Source organism: Pseudochaenichthys georgianus, chromosome 3, assembly GCF_902827115.2.
Source record: "Pseudochaenichthys georgianus chromosome 3, fPseGeo1.2, whole genome shotgun sequence".
NCBI lineage: Eukaryota > Metazoa > Chordata > Actinopteri > Perciformes > Channichthyidae > Pseudochaenichthys > Pseudochaenichthys georgianus.
This window is the reverse complement of record NC_047505.1, coordinates 28,285,609-28,306,492: the sequence shown is the minus strand read 5'-3', so window position 1 is coordinate 28,306,492 and position 20,884 is coordinate 28,285,609. Positions and strand designations below refer to the sequence as shown.

Below are 20,884 nucleotides of genomic sequence, written 5' to 3'. Positions count from 1 at the left end.
TGCGGGTTTAAGATCTCGAGCACGGACTCACATCAGGTCTGTTCGTCCTGCCTTGGGCTGGAACACGCCCAGGAAGCTATCGATACCCCCCGGATTGCCCGCTTCACCATCAAGAGCCTCCGCCGACGGCTAGCACGCCAAGCTAGCCTGTCGGGACAGGACCCCTTCATGTCCGTTGATACGCTGGCCGGCAATCGGGACATGGTGGCGACCGCCGCAGAGATTGAGCCCCGCGCTGTGTCAGGCTGGGGCTCAACAACGGCGGTAGCCGCGGAATCAGAGCCCCGCGCCGTGTCAGGCTGGGGCCCGGTGGCGGCAAGAGCCGCGAGAGCGGAGCCCCGCGCTGTGTCAAGCTGGGGCTCCCAGCTGGACCTCACCGTGGTTCCACCCGCGGAGGATGTCCTACAGCTGGATTATATGGAGGCGGATGAAGAGGATGCCTCTGAGTTCCTCTTATCCGACTCGGATGAGCACGAAGATGACATCTTCGTTTCATCTGCCCAGGCTGCCAAGCCGGAGGTGATGTCCGCTCCCCCGGGCGAAATCACACCAGCTTCGCCCTGCCTCAGTATGGACTTGCAGGCCGTGTGCCAACGCGCTGCGTCCAGGCTGGACATCCCCTGGCCTGAAGTGGCCAAGGAGACCTCCAGATCTCGCTATGAGGGGAAGAACTTGCCCCAAGCAGCGAGGATGCTGAAGCAGCTTCTCCCAGTCTTTCCAGAGATGCTGGACGAGGTGTCGGTCTTGTGGAGAGACCGCCCTTTCAGCAACAAGGCCCCAATCCAGGGTGCCTCCTCTTTGGACTGTGACGGCATGGAGAAGCTCGGCCTGCTCCGTATGCCGCCCATGGAGCCGCTGCTGGCAGCCCACCTCCAACCGCGGCTGGCTTCGGCACCAAGCAGGAACCCCACGCTACCGGCAAAGGCAGACCGCTTCCAGTCAGCAATGACCGAACGAGCCTATAAAGCCGCAGCTTTGTCTGCTGACCGCCTACCAGGCGGAGCTCTGCGAGGACATGACGGTCAAACCTGAGCCTGCCGTGTGGGACGAAATTGCAGCGATCACGGTCATGTGTCTCCGTGTGCAGCGCTGTGCAGTCCAAGCCACGGGCAAAGCACTGGGGATAATGGTGGTACAGGAGAGAGCCAGGTGGCTTACCCTGACGAACCTTCCAGACCGGGAAAAAGAGGACGTCTTGGACATGCCTATTGTTCCCGAGGGCATAGTTGGCTCCGCTCTAGCTTCGATGCAGCAGCGGTGTGAGTCCAAAAAGAAGGAGGATGAGGCACTCCAGCTTTGTCTTCCCCGAAGGGTCCAGCCGCCGCCTTCAACGGCCCCGCGGCAGTCCTTCACTCAGGCTGCCTCACGTCCTGCCCGTTTCAAGATCCCGAAACAGCAGAGACCACAGCCCGCCCCGGGTCTCAAGCTCAGACACGAGGCGAGGACGGGCTGGCCAAGAAAGTCTCCGGTTCTGGCAGCAGCCGCTCAGGCACAGCCGGCCCAGACTGTCAGCCACCAGACGAAGAAGAAGAAGACGGCGGCCTGACAGCCTCCTCGATAAAGGAGCTGGAAGTTCCCCGTTCTCCAGCTCCAGAACACGTTCCAGTGTTCGATGCTCATGTGTTTCTGGGGTGCAACCATGCCCCCATCTTCCCGCCGCCTCGAGTGATGTCAGAACGTCATCCTCAAGTTCGCGCCATGAGGGAAATGGACTTAACATCAACGACAGCAAGCTCCGCTGCTCGTTTAAGTCACACAAACACATGTCATCAATATTGTCTTTTAATAAATCATTTTCCACTGTCGTTTCCAGGCTTAAAAATGAAAAGAAAGACAATAAAAACAATAAACAGTTTGACGTCTACGTCTAGGCGGACGATGGACGGGCCTGTGAAGGCATCACCGCCACGCGCATGCACAGTGTCGACCGGGGTTGTCAACCTGGGGTACCATCGTGTTCAGAAACTAGAGGGCCCCATAACACAACAAATAAAGACACAGAGGGCAGACGACAGAGATGTGACATCTCCACTCGCTTTGAGAAGCGAAAAGTGGAGGATGCTCACAGATTCTGCTTGGGTTTTCAAGACAATAACACGGGGTTACAGACTCCAATTCCCTGTCACCCCCCCTCACTTTTCGGGCATTCTGCATTCGCAAGCCCGGGAAGAGTCGGCCCATATTCTAGAGCAAGAGATCCTCTCGCTACTAGACAAGAAAGCTATATCTATAATACCCTCCGAACAGAGTCAGCTTTTATTCCAAGTATTTCCTCGTTCCCAAACGGGGAGGGAACGGGATTCGGCCTATACTAGATTTGAGGGCTCTGAACAAATATCTCAAAAGATACAAATTCATTATGCTCTCTCACACATCTCTGTTGCGTCTCGTGCGCCAAAACGATTGGTTCACATCAGTCGACCTGAAAGACGCATATTTCCACATCCCAGTATATTATCCACACAGGAAATATCTGAGGTTCGCCTTTCAGGGTGTCTGTTACGAGTACAGAGTACTTCCCTTCGGTCTGTCTCTCAGCCCACGAGTGTTTGTACGGTGTACGGAAGCCGCGATAGCCCCGTTAAGACAACGGGGTATTCGCCTGATAACTTATCTGGATGATTGGCTCCTTCTCGCACAGTCAGAGCAAGAGGCTATTACGCAGACGAATGTCCTCGTAAAACACCTGCTCGACCTGGGTTTCGTAATAAACACAGAAAAGAGCATGTTGTCCCCAGCCCAGACTGTACTCTTCCTGGGCCTACGCCTGCATGCGGTGCCCTTTACAGCCCGCCTGTCAGCAGAGAGAGTGAAAGCCTTCAGGGCTTGCCTCGCTCATTTCCAGCCACGCAAATATGTTCTCTTCAGATCATGTCTGCGGTTACTGGGGCTCATGGCGTCAGCCATCCAGGTGGTACGACTGAGAGGCTTACACATGAGGGAATTTCAGCACTGGGTGGCTGCCCTCAGACTGGACCACGTGTGTCATGGCGCGCGGAGAGTGATGATCACTATGAAATGCGTAATGGCACTGCGCCACTGGCTGCACCCTACTTTTCTAGTACGGGGCGTGCCTATGGGTGCTGTCCTATCGCAGAAGGTGGTCACCACAGACGCATGTCTGACGGGCTGGGGGGGTAAATACGAAGGTCGACCTGTGAGGGGTCTCTGGAGCAGAGACCTCCAACGGTCACACATAAATTATCTGGAGCTTTTAGCGGTGTTCCTCACCCTGAAACGCTTTCTGCCTTTTCTCAGAGGACATCATGTCCTCGTGAGGACAGACAACACGACCACAATATCGTATATAAACCGCCAAGGGGGTTTGCGTTCTCTCCAGTTACACATGCTGGCACGCAAACTGATCTTATGGAGCTGCGGATGTCTCCTCTCTCTGAGAGCGACGCACGTACCAGGAGTGATGAACCTCGGGGAAGATCTGCTGTCCAGAGGTGCACCACTATATGCAGACTGGACTCTACATCCAATAATTGTGAGTCAGCTGTGGGTGCGTTATGGCCGGGCCGCGGTGGATCTGTTCGCATCAAAAGAAAACGCTCAATGTCAACTGTTCTTTTCAACGCGCGATTTAAATGCACCGTTAGGCGTGGACGTGCTCGCGCACGCTTGGCCTCCGGTCCTTCTGTATGCATTCCCACCCCTGGCTCTGATACCCCCAACTCTGGCCAGAGTGAGAGAACAACGCCACACACTGATACTAATAGCTCCACACTGGCCTGCAATGTACTGGCTGGCGGAGATATATATAGCTGCTGTGCGGGCAGCCGTGGCAGCTCCCGCTACGCAGGGACATACTGTCTCAGGCGGGGGGGGGGGGGATTTTTCACCCACACCCAGAGCGCTTGGCACTATGGGCCTGGCCCGTGAGTGGTATAACCTGAATACAGTGAGACTCCCTCAGAAGGTGATAAACACTATTCAGAGTGCAAGAGCTTCCTCCACCAGGTCCCTCTATGACTGTAAGTGGAGGGTGTTTGAGGAGTGGTGCCTTCAAGAAGGACACATCTCTTTTCAATGTCCTGTCGGGGTGATTCTATCATTTCTACAGGACCTGATTGAGTGATCAGTGCTTTCTCTACGATCAAAGTGTACCTGGCTGCTATTGCTGCATGCCATGTGGGCGTTGAGGGAAAGACGGCTAGCCAACATCCCTTGGTCTGCCGTTTTATGAAAGAGGCTGGCAGGCTCCTCCCTGTTTCCAGGTCACTGGTGCCCTTATGGGACTTGGCAGTGGTTTTAGATGGGCTCACTCGACCTCCATTTGAACCCCTGGAAGAAGCTGACATGAAACACCTGTCACTGAAGACAGTGTTGTTACTGGCTCTGGCATCTGCCAAGCGAGTCAGTGACATGCATGCGCTCTCTGTACATCCTTCATGCACTCAGTTTGCCCCGGGGCAAACGAGAGTGTTGCTGAAGCCCAACCCTGCCTTTGTACCTAAGGTGGTTGGCTCATGTACCACCATTGAGGCATTTCCTCCACCACTGTGTTCCTCTGAGGAACAGCGGCCGAATTTGCTGTGCCCAGTCCGTGCTTTACGCACCTATATGGACAGGTCAAAAGAGTTTCGATGCAATGACCAACTATTTGTATCCTGGGCTAACCCTCATAAGGGCAAGCCCGTTACCAGGCAACGGCTCTCCCACTGGATTGTGGAAGTGAGTGCTCTGGCTTATACGAGTCAGGGTTTGCAGGCACCAACGGGCCTGTGTGCTCATTCTACTCGTGGACTGGCTACATCCTGGGCTTTGTTCAAGGGTGTTTACATCCAAGACATTTGTGCAGCAGCGAGCTGGTCCTCACCGCTCACTTTTGTCTGCTTTTACAGGCTAGATGTCTCTGCTCCAAGTGTGGCCCGTGCAGTGCTGTGCCCCGTGTTGAGACAGGGTTCTACCTGTTAAGTTCTGGTTGTTTGTGTTGATTTTCGAGATAAGCATGTCTAGCAATACGGAAGTTTCAATATCCCATAGTGAGACATCGAACGGAGTGTTATGAATGAGAACTATAGGTTACTTACGTAACCCCAGGACTCAGAGTAACATGAAGTGAGATGTCTCACCAGACTGCCCTTCTTGCTAAGGCGAAGCAAGAAGAGGTGCTTATTTTGAATGACGCTGCGAAGTAGTGCAAGCCACTTAAAGGGTGGGTGGATTCCCTGATGTAGACGTCAAGATCACCAGCCAATCAGGATTGGCGTAATGCGATTGATGCTTCTGTTTGCATACGCATTGAGGCGCATCCCATAGTGAGACATCTCACTTCATATTACTCTGAGCTCTGGGGTTACGTAAGTAACCTATAGTTATCCTCTGCTGTAAACACCACGTCAAACCTCAACAAGCACCTGCAAAGAACACATGCTAAGGTGAAGCTAATAGCTAAGGACCCCCGAACCCAGAGTGAGGATGTTGTGAGTGCGCCGCCGCTGAAGCAACACAAATTAGAATTTGGAGGACCGGTAACCAAAGCAGAGATGGACAGGCTTGCAGCATCCTTCATAGTAGAGGAAATGTTGCCCATTTGCACAGTGGAATCACCATCGCTCAGAGATATACTGCGCAAAATTCAGATAGCAGGAGACAGAGGACAGCCATGGTCAGATAGGAAAACATTCAGGAGCTGGATCAGTCTTATGCGAGAATGGAAACTGAACTAAAGAGAACATTTGAAACTTTAGCATTCTGCGTGATCTGCCTGTAGGGAGGGGCGGGCCGGCCCTGCGAGTAAAGTAACAAGTTACTTTATGTCGGGAGTAACGAAGTAGTGTAATATATTACTTTTTTTTAAAGTAATAAGTAATATGTCATATATTACTTTTTATTTTAGTAACGACCGCATCTCTGGACCTAGTCCTAATGGCCAGCCATGTGCTCGTGATTACCACCAGAGTGTGATATTTTTCAGTGTGTGACTTTTTATATTAACTTGGGAGAGTTGGGACTTTAAAATATTATTTAATGTTTCAGACAAAGCACTGAAAAATGGCATAGAGAAGAAGACCTCAATAAAGTGGGAGTCATCCATCATATTGTGTATATCAATGATTAATGGCTAAAGTGCTTAGAATTTCATGGTAGAGAATATAATATATAAGAATTTGAGCATTTTTCCCTCTCCTCCAAGCCCCTTAACAGCTACTCTTCCCTGTCACATTGTGCTATTTCAACAAGCACCTGGTCCACTCACCCTTTCTCCCACGCTGTTCCCGTCAGCTGGTCATGTTCCTAAGCATAAATAGTGCAACCAACCATTTTGGTGAACCGTGTCCCTGTTAACATAACTTATCCTCAAACAGATATAGAGTTCAAGTAGTGCTCGACTTCCTGCCCAGAACCCTGCCACAGAGAGAGAGATGGAAATACTGAAGAAGAACCTTAAAATAACAAGAAAATAATCTTTCTGAAAAGAAGGCGAAAGCTCTTGCAATTCTGTACTACTAATTCAATATTTAACACATTGCTCATATTTATCATATCCTTTATGGCCTCTGCCCTGAGAGGTTTCTCAGCAGTGTCTACTAACAACAACTACTGTCAATGTATACCGTTTGAGCATGAGCAATGATGTTCTGGAGAGGTCTTTTATCATACGGGTGACCTAATAGGAACATAACAAACATTTAAAATACATATAAGTAATACAATGGCCAGAGCTGTTGCTTTGTTTGGACAGGACAATACTTTTTGCATGCCAAAATTATGAACAATGTGCCAGGAAAATCACTGGTGCATTCTGAGGGATGAAAAAGGGGATCTGTAATGCCAGCTCATATATTAAATCCAAAAAAGAAAGAAAACTAAAACCCAACACATTCAGTATGGCTATTAAACATGTAAAACAGTAAACATGTTAACTAAAACAAACATTCTTAATTTCAAGTTCAACATCTTACTTAGCCTTGTTGTTTGATTATCCTTATTGCTTGTTGCAAATCCCTTTGTCTATTCATATACGTGTCATGTCAAAAACATGAAACACAAATACTGCCATTTCCCAACTATTTAAAATCATTTCTCATCGTATTTATATATTGGATTGTTTTGGCTCTAACAATGCCACGACACTGCTCAAAAGTCAATGTATAAGATATTACTCACACTCACTGTGTAAGAAGAACTGTGTCGGCATGGGGTTAAAAAATAAACATCTTAGCCAAATGTTCAGGTTTACAAAACAAATCAAACAATATTGGATGATATACTGTCAGTAACTGATCTAATATCCAGAAGGTGAGCCTTTGCTGAGTGCATATTCCATGAAATTGTCTATTGTATGAAAAGAAAATCTGATTTGAAAATGGTCACACACCACAAAACCAAAAAATAAAACAAATCTCAAATGTTCATTGAAAAGCTCACAATCAGGATACAATTTTTGAGGGTCAAGATATCCAACCGCATTATAGTTTAGATCTTGCCTTTAAAGGACATTCAAATTCACAGACACGACTTGTTGGTTGGCTTGTGTGTAAAAAATGTATCCAAATCAGTTTGTTCTAGAAAAACACTCATCAATCATGTAAATGTGGCCCAATTGGCATCCCATAGTAACCTCTTCACTCACGGTCGGCTCTCTTCATTTGTCTCCAAGGACAATCCAAAAAATCAGTTTAAGATGCTGTTGCTGTCTATTAGGCTCGTCACTGTGGACTAACGGCTTCGGGCCTTGTATATTGCACATGTCTTTTATTTTGAAAAGTGTTCCCCCTCCCGTTCTTTCTGTTACTCCTGATTATGTTCACCTGGTGCCCTGTGTTGTCTCCCCCCCCCCCCCCCCCCCCCCCCACCTGTGTCTAATTGCTTCCCCCTCACCTGTGTCTAATTGCTGATTAGTGGGTGTGTATTTAGGCTCTGTGTTTCCTGTTTGGTGGAGGCTGGTAGTGTGGGTGAGATCCTTGTGACTGGTGACTGTGTTCACCTGGGCAGCAATATTGAGGCTGTGTATCCTGTACCACAGCGATGAATAAATGCCCACACCGGGTTATATTTGAATTCTCTGCCTCTGCCTCCTTGCTTGGTCGGGCCGCTCAACGGTCAGCTTCACAAGGCTAATGTGTTATATTTATTTTGTACCCATCTGACCCGTAAACTCTGAGGTCATCAGGCATGGGGCTCTTAGTAGTGATGGCAAAATGAAGCTTTGAATGAAGCATCGAACCACTTGGACAATTGTGTCAGAAATAGGTTAATTTCTCGAAGCTTCAGTTACAGCGATCTCTCCTGGCGAAGTGCAAGGCTGCAGTGGGTTTAACGTATCTTTGCCTTGAAAAATATTCGATGCACACACACACTAAGACTGAATATCATGTTCTGTTTCGTATATGGCTTCGCCCTCTAAGGCTATCGCTATTGGGTTTACCCTTCTGCGCTCCCGCGCAGTACTGAAAACACTTGTAGTCCACGCCCACCCGCTAGGTGGGCCCCACCCTCGGGCCACCTTCCGGTATAACTAGGGAGGTTGCCCGGTGATCTGCTCCCTCTTTTCTTCAGCAACCAGCAGTATTACTGAAGCACGAGAAAGCAACAGCATGAGCAATAAAGAGTGTGTCCGTATGTGCCCTTCGTGCAATACAGGCTACATTATGAGCTATGATTTGCATCCGATATGCGCAGCCTGTCTGGGGCCAGAGCACGCGGACGCGGCTCTCAGCCAGCAGGTCGCATGTCCTCATTGTGTGCGTCTTCCTTCATCCGACAGGAAGCAAAGGGCGGACGCTCTAGCTGCTGCGGGTGAGGAAGACGTCTGGGGTGGGCAGGAGCCCATCCAGGACAGCCTGTTTATGGAGGCGAGTGGGGGGCAGGAGTCGGACGACTCCTTCCCGGCCTCCCTCCAGGGCTCGCCATGCGGCTCTCCCCTTCCCCCTCTTCCCCTGACGGGGGAGACGGGGTCGGAGCGAGTGTCAGAGGTGGCGGTCGAGCACGTGGTCCCCTTCTCCGTGGCCACGGCGCTACCGGCATTGGGAGGCATCATGCTGGAGCTGCCAGAAATAATCGGCAAGGCAGCAGCATGTAGAGGTCTCCCCGTTCCATGAGTACGGGAGAGGGTGGCTCTGGACGACATGGCGGGCGTGTTTTCCCGGGTGCAGACGAGCAGGAGTGATCCGATCTGGCCGCGCTTCCCCGCCATTAGGCGGTATCAGGAAGGTGCAGCGGCGAACCCAAGGAGCTTGAGGGCTCCGGTGGCCTCCTTTGTCCCCTTCACCAAGGTGGAGGGTTTCACAGATGAGGTTTTCCCAATAGTGATAGCCTTAGAGGGCCTTAGAGGGCTGCGCCAATACTCATAGAAGCTGGGTTACAGTTAGGTAACCTCAGTTCTATTTGCAATTAAAGATTGATAATTGTGTGTATTGGGTTATTGAGAAGAGACTAGAGAGTGCTGGACATTTTTTTGGGAGGAGAGGGCCTTTTATCAGTTATTAAAGTATTAAAGTTGAAAAGCAATGATTAAAATACATCCATTCCGGGATTTGAACCAGCTGCGCGGAGGACATCGCTGCATTCGTGCCGCCAGCTCTACCCACTGGGCTATCTATTCCTTAAAATATTGAACTGTTTTTATATTACTGATGACTGTCTTATAGTTCACAACTTCTCCACATTTCAAAGTGTTTCCCGAGCCATAACGACCTATCTTACTTCCTGGCTTGCTCTATAATGATACTACAATTCAAATGCAATACCAACAACAACTCAACAGCAACAACGCAAACTACGACAACAACCCACACATTGCGCATTGTTTAGAGCGGTCATAAAGTGTTGAAGCGCTCAAATTCGAAACTGTTTCAACCTGTCACCTGTCAGAATCGAGACGAGGCAGTGCATTGAATCGCGTGAATGGACCGCGAACCAGTCCATTGATTCATTCAGGAAATGAAGCAGTTGCTGGTTCGGACGTCACATGTCACGTGATTTGAAGCAGTTGCTGCTTCTGACGTCATATGTCACGTGATTTGAAGCAAGCTTCGAAGCACTGCTTCTATGGAATAGGAAGTCCAGGGTTGAAGCTTCGTTCGAAGCTTCAGTGTCTAACTGCCATCACTAGCTCTTAGTATTGACAATATTTGAAGCTTAACGGTTGCTTCCTCATTATATCATTTCCAAACACTCCAACAACTCATTCAATTTCATCTCACAGTCCATTTCCATTGTCCTATGACTCTCTGCGCGTGTCTATGCATCTGCATGCTTGTGCAAGGGATCCTTTTTGTCTTACTGCCCTGTGTTGTCTTGTCAGCGATGTTTTTAAATGCAGCACTTTAGACAGTAATGGTTGTTTTAAATGTTTTATAAATAAACATGATTTTCCTATCCCACCCACTGTCCTCTCTGTTTATCCTTGGCCTTCGCCTGTCATGTATTCTTTCTGCTTCTTTGTAGTCTAGGGACTGTCATCCATGCCCAACCAATCTGACAGACCTCAACAGCCCAGTAATCAATTGTAATATCTTTTTGTCAGGCTTGTATCTCACGACAGCATTATGTTTCATCCAAAATATGCATTTATTTGGTAAATATGTGACTTAGTTGTTTATTTGATTCAGTTATTTCTTTGGAAACTGTCAGGAATAACTTCACACTATAATTGCAGTGGAGTTGTTTGACGATTTATTTCCTCCTTTCCATTGAATTGATTTGTCTTTTAATAGTGGGACTTAATAAAGATAAAAGTGTCAATTTGAAGACATTGTTGTGTTCTCAGCAGAGTGCACACTGAAGTCATAGCAAATCATAAACAAGCACAAATATTAGAGATACCTCTCTCTTACCTGGTAGCTGGATTGACCCTAAAACTTAGTTACAAAACACTGTACATTATTTTTCCTTTTATTCCGTAAAAGAACCCACAACTGCGATGCAATGTTTTGTATTACATTTTTAAGTCTTTGAGCACTATTTTCATTTCAACGCAGGGAGCAGAACACAGTACCACATCGGCCAATTTATATTTTCCTTGGACTCTGAGATTATTTTCCTGGCTATGCTGCTTTGGTGTATTGGTAACGTGTGCCATACAGTAGTTGGCGCGGTAGAGCGTGTGGCAATGCCAGCTATGTTTTTTTCGGCTTTCAATTTAGGTTTTCCAACCGGCTGACAGGTGATCACACAGACATTTTTTTTCAGCAATGGAATTAATTCCCAAAAAAAGTTAGAAACAGAAGCCCAATACTGATTCCTGCCTCTGTAATCTGAACCAGTGTATAGCCTATACTGAAGAAAAAACCGCACAGGCCGGTTGAACTGGACTGGCGTGTTTATGTTGTCTGGCTATTTCTCTTGTCGAAAGAGACTACCAGTTGCAAAATGATGTAAAATACAACGTGTTGATTTTACAGATCAGCCTTGTGTGTTTAAGGGCAATTTTGAACAATAGATAAATCATTCAACATATGATTTAACAAGTTTAGACAAAAAAACAAATGTGTGAGGATGCAGGATGCAACTGCTGAATGTAAATTAGGCTGCTTATTCATAAGTTTCATTGTATCTACATGTGTAATTATTTTCATTTATGCTCTTTTATTCTACATCCTTTTTTCTATTACCTACCAATGTTAATGGGGGACTTCATGCAGCAAGTTACTTTAAATCCATTTAAGGTAAATAATAATTCTAAGAAAATTAATTCATGCATGTGTCTAGCACCGTGGACAGCGAATATTAAGAAACTCTTAACGGTTTACACATGCACTTTCTAAAAGTACTGTTTTGGGAATTGTGTGTACTGATGAATAACTTTTGTGAAAATGCTTAGTGAACACTCAAGTAGTGAATTCAATCATTATTGGGGGACAGGGCCATCCATGAAAGGTTTTTACTTATCAGCTCATATATTACTGTCAAGTTTAATTCTCTCTTTAAAAAACACATCACATTGTTGACTGAAACTGCTGTGTCCCTGATAACCATTCATCTATTATTGCATTTTCTTCTATCTCATGTTCAACAGGTTTTCTCTTGTTATAAATATAAACAATCTCTTCATTCTCTACTCCATTGTAAAACAAATCAAAACACTGTTAGACATCAGACTTTCACAACTCCCACACCTTATTCCTCAGTTCAGATGAAAGACACAGCCTACGCATAAGTCTAACCCCTCTCCTGTATTACATAAAGGATCATTAGTAAGTCCCCCTTTTTCTCAACATAAAACAGATAAGGAAAGTTCCGAAGGCAATTTTATTTTACTCCCACTATTAAATTATCAGTTTAAAGTGTTTCACATGCAGTAAGTGCAATGGACATCACAGGGGGTTGTCAGTATTTTGTTCATTATTCAACTTGGTAGTGTACAGTGTGTAGATGCTGTCTGGATAACTTCAGATAACTTGCCATAAATATGATTCAATTATTAATATAAAGTTGCTGTTGCTGTAACATACTGATCACTCTCATCTAAGTCAACTATGATTTGTATCATGTTCATTTTTAGGGTCTATTTAACAGTCTCAATATGTCAGGCAAAACAAGCGAAAGTGATATTATTTTCAACCTTGAACAAAGCGTTGCGGTACGAACACCTACTGTCAAGGTCCTCGTCTCAAATGTTTTTATTATCAACAGTGTTAGAAGAAGATTCTTTACACTTCAAATTCGAACATAATAGTGTCAAATATCTTCCAGATCCTGTTTGCCTCTGTCAACAGTCTTTTTATACGATTCGGAGGCTTTTCAAGTCTGACAGAAACTTACTCAAAACTAGTTACCACTGAGTTCACATATTTGACAAACCCACCGGCAGGTGACACATCCCTCATACACGAGACATAAAATCATTATCCTGCCAAGAAGCAGGTCAATGATCAAAAAACACTGTTAAGTGTTTGCTGAAAGGCAAAACAATTCAACAAAACAGAATGCCATTGGTTAATGAAAAATAAATGATGCCATTTGTAAGTCATGTAACATGCAGAGGGTTTTAAAATAATAATGTTATTGTTTAAATGTTCCCTATTCTACCACTCTATCTCTGTATGCAATTTACATAGTATACAAATACATAGGTTTATTTGTATTTCAAGAGAATAGCTGTTTAAACAATTTAAAACATGCTATTCATATCTAATGTAGGTTAAGTCTCTTGACAGGGTCAGGCGTCACTGTTCAATAGTTGAAATTTAAAAATATTCTATCGGAAAACAGTGTTGCTGTTTTATTTTAGTTTTTTTGTCATTGGACTGTTCCAACACATTCAACACATCTACATTCACAGTAAGTTAGCCAAGCTGTGCTATACTTGTAGTGTCTGTAACATATTTGTTAATGCATTTTATTTGCATATTTATTCACATAACACATTTGCATACGTCAATTAAACATCTTGCATAAATAGACCAAGCCATGAACCGTAGCGTGATGATCAAGAGTACTGGGCGATCATTTCTGATGCTTTAATTACAGCTTACATATATATATATATATACACGTAACATTAGTAATCCCTTTTGGTGTCAATTGCCTGTCTGTCACTTGCAAAGAAATGAAGGACTGTGTCTCAAGAAAATAGTGTTTGCATAATGTATAATTTCATGGCTGATTCCAATACAAATAAATTCCATTTAAAGTATAACTCCCCGGATTATGTTTTATCTCAGCATATTTACCTAATGATTGGTGTTTTTTTATTGAATATATCTTCTTAATTTTCACTGTCAATTAAAATGTTGTAAAATAAAATGATATGCCAAACATTAACCGTCAGTTATTTAATTAGCTGTCTCAGATATTTCTTCTTCTAATGACAAATTAAGAATGAAGTGGATTTTTTATTCCTAGCATTTTTCATCTATCCCAAAAACTGAAGCCTATACAGTGCCCAAAACGCAATTAGACTTTAAAAAATTGGGTCAGAGATTCGGATTTGTTCTGCTATTAGAATGTGATGTAGCCTCGAGTCTCTAGCCTCATACAGAGACGAGGAGCGGGCTACAGAGGTCTCACTTCTCGTTTACTCCACACCAACGGATTTTTTATGATTATCAATCTTGCCCGAAATAAAATCGAATCATTCCAGGAAATGTATTAGAATGCTGTGCAGCTTTCTCTGTTGCCACAACAAGGCCTAAAACATTTGTTTCCATATATGCAGTAGTGTTCCTCAAGACCTAAATTCACCTTAAATGTCAGGCAACTAAACTCATAGTTGCAGCTGACACGTCGGTCTGCAGTGTCTACACATGCTTTGTACTTATCGCCATCCATTAACTACTTTTACTGAAGAATTATAATCTTCCACTACATCCTGAATTTAAAAACATATTTTCCCTTTACGATTTTAACTATTTTGTATAGTTACATTTATTGTACATTATTACATTTATCACATCTATAGACCACAACTGTTGCTTCCATAGATAGGAACATGCAGAGACAGTCTACATTTAGTTTTCCATTCTTGTGAACTTCCTTTGTTCTACATTTGTACTCAAAGCAATGCTTTTTCCACTGCTGTACAAACAAGGCACGTGGTTGGGCATGTGCAGATCCATTCATTTGTGAAGACTCTGAGTCAGTAGGCCTACACAGAGTACATCTGCTAGGGTCTGTCTGAAATCATACACACTCTCAGTTTACTCACAGCACTTGTATGTCTGTGGTGCTGGCTGCTCCACCCTCAGCAGTCAAGCTGGCATCGACCTTGGGGCGATGCGCTTGATCTTGGCGCACGCCTCACCTCTTAATGATAAAATGAGAAAACTGGGTCGGAGATGTACATTCCCACCAGAAATAGTGGGAAGTTAACATCGTCAGCTGAGCACCAAGACTTCCAACTGGGAAATCATCTCTAAATAAATCAAATGAGTTTCACAAATAGGTGAGGAGCCTATGGGAGGCCCAGGTTTGCTCCTGGGAGAAATGAACACGTCTGGATGATTAACTGAGAAATGAATGACCTGCTCTTGGATCCACTAGAAACCTACTTGGGCAATCAAATGACTCTAAATTAAATGGTAAAGACTGATGTTGTTTTTCATAACTATTTATCATCTCTGCTCAAGCAGTTTTAGCCATTCCCTAAAGCAACATTTGAATTGATTTGCCTTAACCCACACCAACAGACTATACATGTTCCGATTTCACTGCCTTTCCATACGATGAGCAGAACATTTTATAAAAAACAACTTGAACACAATCGAATTGAACACAATGTCCACTGAGTGAACAAGTTGCCGTCATTTAAAATGTCTGCAATGGTGCTTTAAAGTTTGTAAAAGAGGATAGAGACAAAGAGAGATACCACGCAAGACCATGCAACAACAAGATAATGTGCCATCTGCCATGAGACGCAGTCATTTACAACTCACCAGAGTTGGGATCGGAGTTGCCGTCAGCTTCAGTCCTCTTATCGGGGGAGGCCTGCTCGTAGAAGTCGTCCTGCGCCTGCACCAGAGGGAGAGGTTGTGTGAGGAGGGAGCCACTGCCAACAGGCTCGTGGTCCCCCAGACCGCTGTCACTGCAGCTCTCCTGAGAGCCATCCGGCAGGTGAAACGTGACGCGCCGCTGCGACTAGAACCAAGAGCACAAAACAGAGCCTACGATGTTAGTGCTCTGCTCTGCACCCTCAAATCCTTCTCACACTATTATTTAACACGGAGCTGAGGGGCTCATGCATGCTGCTTCATACACTGATCAATACTGCAGTGTGAAATAAGCAGCCTAGAGAGATTGTTTGAACAATGTGAAATGTATTAAACATTTACGAGTACGGAAGTCATCGATGGATAGAAGGGGTTCATTTTGAGTTCCAAAAGAGGGATTGTTGAATACAAAAAGTCTATTTTGACTTGGGCCGCGTTATTGGTGGGAAGGGGAGTAAACACATGGTACATACAGTCACGTTTCACTGCACAATGACAACCAATAACAGTATGCACATTAAACACCACGCACTGTTACAACAATTCAGCATGGTGAAAAGTGCAATACTTTTGAGCTTTTTATATATGCATCGTGTAATTAACGTCAGGCATAATTAATCAAGGCCATACCATTTATTGTTATTGGTGGCAGCATATTATCATGTTTGTGAGGACTGCTGCAGGGACATTTATAGTCTGATAATTTAGTTTGTGTTGTCAGTTTGTTTGCATGTTGGCAAAGTCAAAGTGGCCTGCAGAGTTAACAGAAGTCGCCACTGGGGTCCACCTCTTTCCATATTCCACACTCTCACTGACGAGAGGAATCTCTTAAAGTGTTGATAGGGCAAGCTGTATAGCCCGTCTGTTGATATGCAAGCACACACACTCGCACGCACCCCCGCACACACACCATCCTTAAAGCCATCCTGATTGCATTTCCATTTGTTAATTCCGAGTGTCTTTTCCCCCTGCTCTAATGACATTTTCCTCAGGCTTTTTCATAAGTCCAGACACAAGCCTCAAGCTAACCTTTCGTGAGCACAGAGAGATTCCTGCCACATCCTTGGTGTTTGGTGATGACAGACAGAGACGGGTTTTACAGTAATTATTGGCAAAAGCAAAGGTCACCCAATCTGCAGTCTAATGCAAATGACCTCATTATATATCTTAGAACTGCTCCAAAAATGCAACATTCAATTAACCAAAAAAGAGGAAATAAAGGAGGACAGAGGGGAGAGGGGGTAGGAGGGAAGGGAGGGGGTGGTCTTGGTTCAGATTTAGATGCATGGTGTTGAATTTTTACAAGGTAGTTAATGATGATAATGCTGAAAGACAGAGAGACAGACAGACAGACAGACAGACAGACACACAGACACACAGACACACAGACACAGACAGACACACAGACACAGACAGACACACAGACAGACTGCAATCTGCATCTCTAGTTTTACAAAACCTGTCAGCTTTAACAACATTTGAGGAAGATGTCAATCTTCACATGCCCAGTAGTGTTGCAATGACAAACTCAGCTGACAAACGGTTGAATGAATCGACAGGAAATAATGTTTTATGAAATGTAGGGTCTGACAGCTTTTGTGAATTGTACTCAAGTAATTTATGAAAAAACAGTTTTAGTATTATAAATGATGTAGATTTGCATGCCCTTTAAAACAAATGATATGTTATTTTAAAGAAAAATTAATCCAATTTAATTCCTAAAATCAGGATTTGCAGTCTCCAAGGAAAACTGAAAGTGTAGAGTCAAGTACAATTATATGTAAAGGGCTTGTAAAACAGTAGGAATCTGGACAAATGTCACAGGTAGTAATTATAAAGAGGAAGACTATCGGATGTGGCATTTCAAATGAAGATGACATGATGTGAGGATAGAAACCTCTCTAACATGGTTCCCTCCTTTTTTTCTTTTTGTGAGCAAAAGTATTCCAAATTAAGTGCAACGCTACAGTTTTGACGGGAGCCATGGATTATCAGTTTATGTTAAACGTTTGACATGTTTTATCCGCAGTTAATTAACAGTAGCTTCATATGCGTTTCCTCCTGCTGACGCCAAAGAAGTTGGCCTTTGGAAAGCTAGTGATCTATTTTGTTGACTATCATGAAAGTGTGATATTGGCTGCTATTTATACAACCTTTTTCCAGAGTTTAGAAGACTACTGTAGATTTGTACATGCAAGTAGTAAGTCTTAGTATAGTAGGAGACCTAACATATACATGGATTATGGAAGGACATAAGTTATTAAACTGAGTAAGGTATAGGATTGACAGTGATGTATAATTCACCTCTGCACGTGTAAAGCTTTTCTAAAAAGGATCAGTACATGACAGTATCAATACATGCCCTTCAGTATAATACTAAGACATTCATGAGAATACTCTGATTAATACATGAAGTGAGTGAATACAAAAGGAAATGCAGTCGACAGTGGGAAAATAATTGATACTGCTTTAAGCCCTTGGAAAAGAACAGCAATCTTAATTCTCAATTAATCACAATATATGACCTGACAAACGTGATATAACAAAATGTTCTTCTCATATACATGACAAGTACGAGCAATAATTGAGGCAATAATATCCAAGTATATGTCATATTTTTAGATTTTTACTTCCACTAGAGAAAATAAAAAAGGGCTCATTATTGATTGGGTTAAGGGTTTCGGGCTGTGCTGTCAAACACTGCAGGACTGGTGGGACTCGAAAATGAAATCTTGCTCAGTGCCCTGTCAGACTTTATTATAGCGCCTGGGTCAGCAAAGCTTTTTGCAAGAATATACTCTACTATACATATAAGCCAACATGATTCAAATGTATTTGATAAATACAAACTGAATTGTTCCAAGCTAAATAATCTATGGTTTGACAATTAAAATGTCCTGGAATACTAAATAAAAATGTTCAGTTTTAAATAACATCTGCTGTCGTCCTTTGTTCTTTGTGTGCTGTCTGAATGCACATGTGTTGTTTTGTGGGTTTAGGCATGTTTGAAGGTATTTTAATTTCTCTGTTGCTGACAGTCACTTGTAGGAACATTAGCATAAGACCGGCTTAAACTATCCCTGCTGCCAGTTTACAAGATATTATGGATTAGCGCGCCTGCTAACCCTTATTATCCGCTTGTTTTTATAATTTGCCTGACCAAACACACTCACTTTAACAAACACAAAGCAAATAAAAGCACTTCGGTGCTGGAAGGTTTAAATTCCAGCAAGCCGGCAAATTATCCAGAAAGCATTTGCCATTGGGTCCAGAACAGAAACAATATGAAGCAAACTTTAGAATATAAAATCTGACAGGGGAGAGTAAATGTCAAATATTGTAGGGCTTTGCTTTACAACAGCTCCATACAAATACAATTGCTCTAAACACTGTTTGAGTATAAGTAATAATTAGTGGAAAGGTAAAACGTAATATTACAATTTATTTCAACTAGTCATATTGATCTAGGCTCACATGCCATTTTAAGGACTAACCAATAACTTATTCAAACTCATTTTTGATAGTGTTTACTATCTGCAAAAAATGTAACCCTATGGCAAAATAAACTAATACATGAAGCATCAAGTGACATATTGCACTTTATACAATCTGCCTGTTTAGATGTTCACTGCGTATTTTGAAGTGTTTCAGCAAAGCACTGTGCTGTAGCACTTCAGGTCAACCTCTTTGTGGAAAATCACAATCAGTAGGTGAAATAAATAGAATCACTGCACAGTACAGACACAATCCCATAGAACACGAAACTGATATGACTTTGGTTTTATGTGACAGAAAACAAATAGGTATAGGGCTTATGACTGCACAAACTCTTTCTCGGATTCCCTGTCTTTCTCCTCGTGAGTGTGACCATATGGAGCACAGTGTGCAAGTCAAAAACAACGTATTGTGTTGTGTTGCTTCCCACATGAACTCAATATAACAAAAATATTTCTATCAGGCAGACATTTAATGAGAGGAAGTACACACTGAGCAGACGTGCACAGAAACAAACAGACAGACCCACACACAAACACTTACACACAAATAATGCAACCCCCTCACCTCCACAAATAATCTTATCTAACAGCAGTCTGACACCTGCGGTGAGAGAACACTTCCCACGAGTCCGTTCTCACAATCAGACCACTGAGGGAGATCAGTCAACCAAGAAAACAAAACTCACAAAAAGATATCTCTCTCTTTCTCCCTCTGACGCTTTCTCTTTCCCTTAGAGACCAAAGGTGCTGTGCCATCTGCTGGCCACCTTGGAAAATACATTCTTTTTTTTATAAAAGGCTACAAACGTGATTGTTTGGTCATGATGATCATTTGTTCTTTCTCTCCATTGTCTCGATGTCTTGCACCTTTCACTGCTATTGCTCTACTTTAATACTTGTGTTAGTCGATGCTGTTAACCCTTAAATAGAATAACTCATGTCCTTTGCTTGATCTTTTATTACGTTTTTGAGAAAGCACATTTTAGTGTCGTACTCTATTCCCCTCAGTGTTCATCCACAACCCTGACAAGCTGTAGCATTCCACAAAACATCAAATCAATTGACACATTAGCAGATGATAGATACTGTCTCCTGCCAACATAACATTATGATATCCTTTGGGATAGAACACATCACAATCTCAGTCAGGCAAGGCTCTATTTTGATGACATAAACACAGTCGAAAACTTCTTAAAAAAGATGAAAGAAGCAGTTCCCAAACTTGTTTCTGTGAGCAACACTTAAATAAAGAGTGACAAATAAATCTCCCCCGTCTTTGATTCTGACTCTAATATTGAAGTAGTCTACTCCTGCTGCCTCTCCCGAGTCTAAGTCTGCTGCCTTCTGCTTTTCATCATTAAATCATAGCTAGACTCTTTTGAGAAACATCTGCATTCTGCCACATCCTCAATGAAGCTCCATCAGTCACTCCCTGGCGCTGTGGTTCACCAGAAACACACACACACACACACACACACACACACACACACACACACACACACACACACACACACACACACACACACACACACACACACACACACACACACACATACACACACAAAGACAAAGATACATACATCTAAGTCCCATCTGACCCATTTCCCAAATTGCAAGCTTTGAAGAGTGGACATGTAGTTTGTCTGTGTTTGTTTGTGTTTGGTTCATGTCTACCAGCCGTGTGCGTTGTGCTAGTCATTTACAGAACACTTGCTTAGCATGTGATTATCAACACGGTCCATCATTTTGACTCTTTCTGGGCTAGAAGATATTGCGCAGATTTATGGATGCAGTATACAGCATGCATGCTTATTTATTTATCCTTCAACCATTTATTGTCTAACCCACATAGAAGGCACAGAGACATGTATTCTCATCAAAAAAACATAACACAGCGTGTAGTCATACATTATGTTCGTCACCAGACTCACCTATCATCTTTCACAGATGACGTGGTGTGACACGTGCTGACAAATTCCCACTTGTCCAATTTGTGTTCTCTTC

At 43.7% G+C, this 20,884-nt stretch overlaps 1 protein-coding gene across 3 annotated transcripts in view; it reads right to left on the bottom strand.

Moving 5' to 3' along the window:
• LOC117465832 (protocadherin-9) overlaps positions 1-20,884 on the bottom strand; it is a 274,265-nt gene that overhangs the window by 83,216 nt on the left and 170,165 nt on the right. The window contains exon 4 of one of the 3 annotated variants that reach the window (XM_034108877.2): positions 15,330-15,531. The exons of 1 other annotated variant lie outside the window; for it this stretch is intronic. In XM_034108877.2, coding sequence (XP_033964768.1) covers positions 15,330-15,531 — 202 coding nt within the window. The remainder of the gene's footprint in view (positions 1-15,329; positions 15,532-20,884) is intronic. One more of the 3 variants, XM_034108886.2, reaches the window with a different exon arrangement.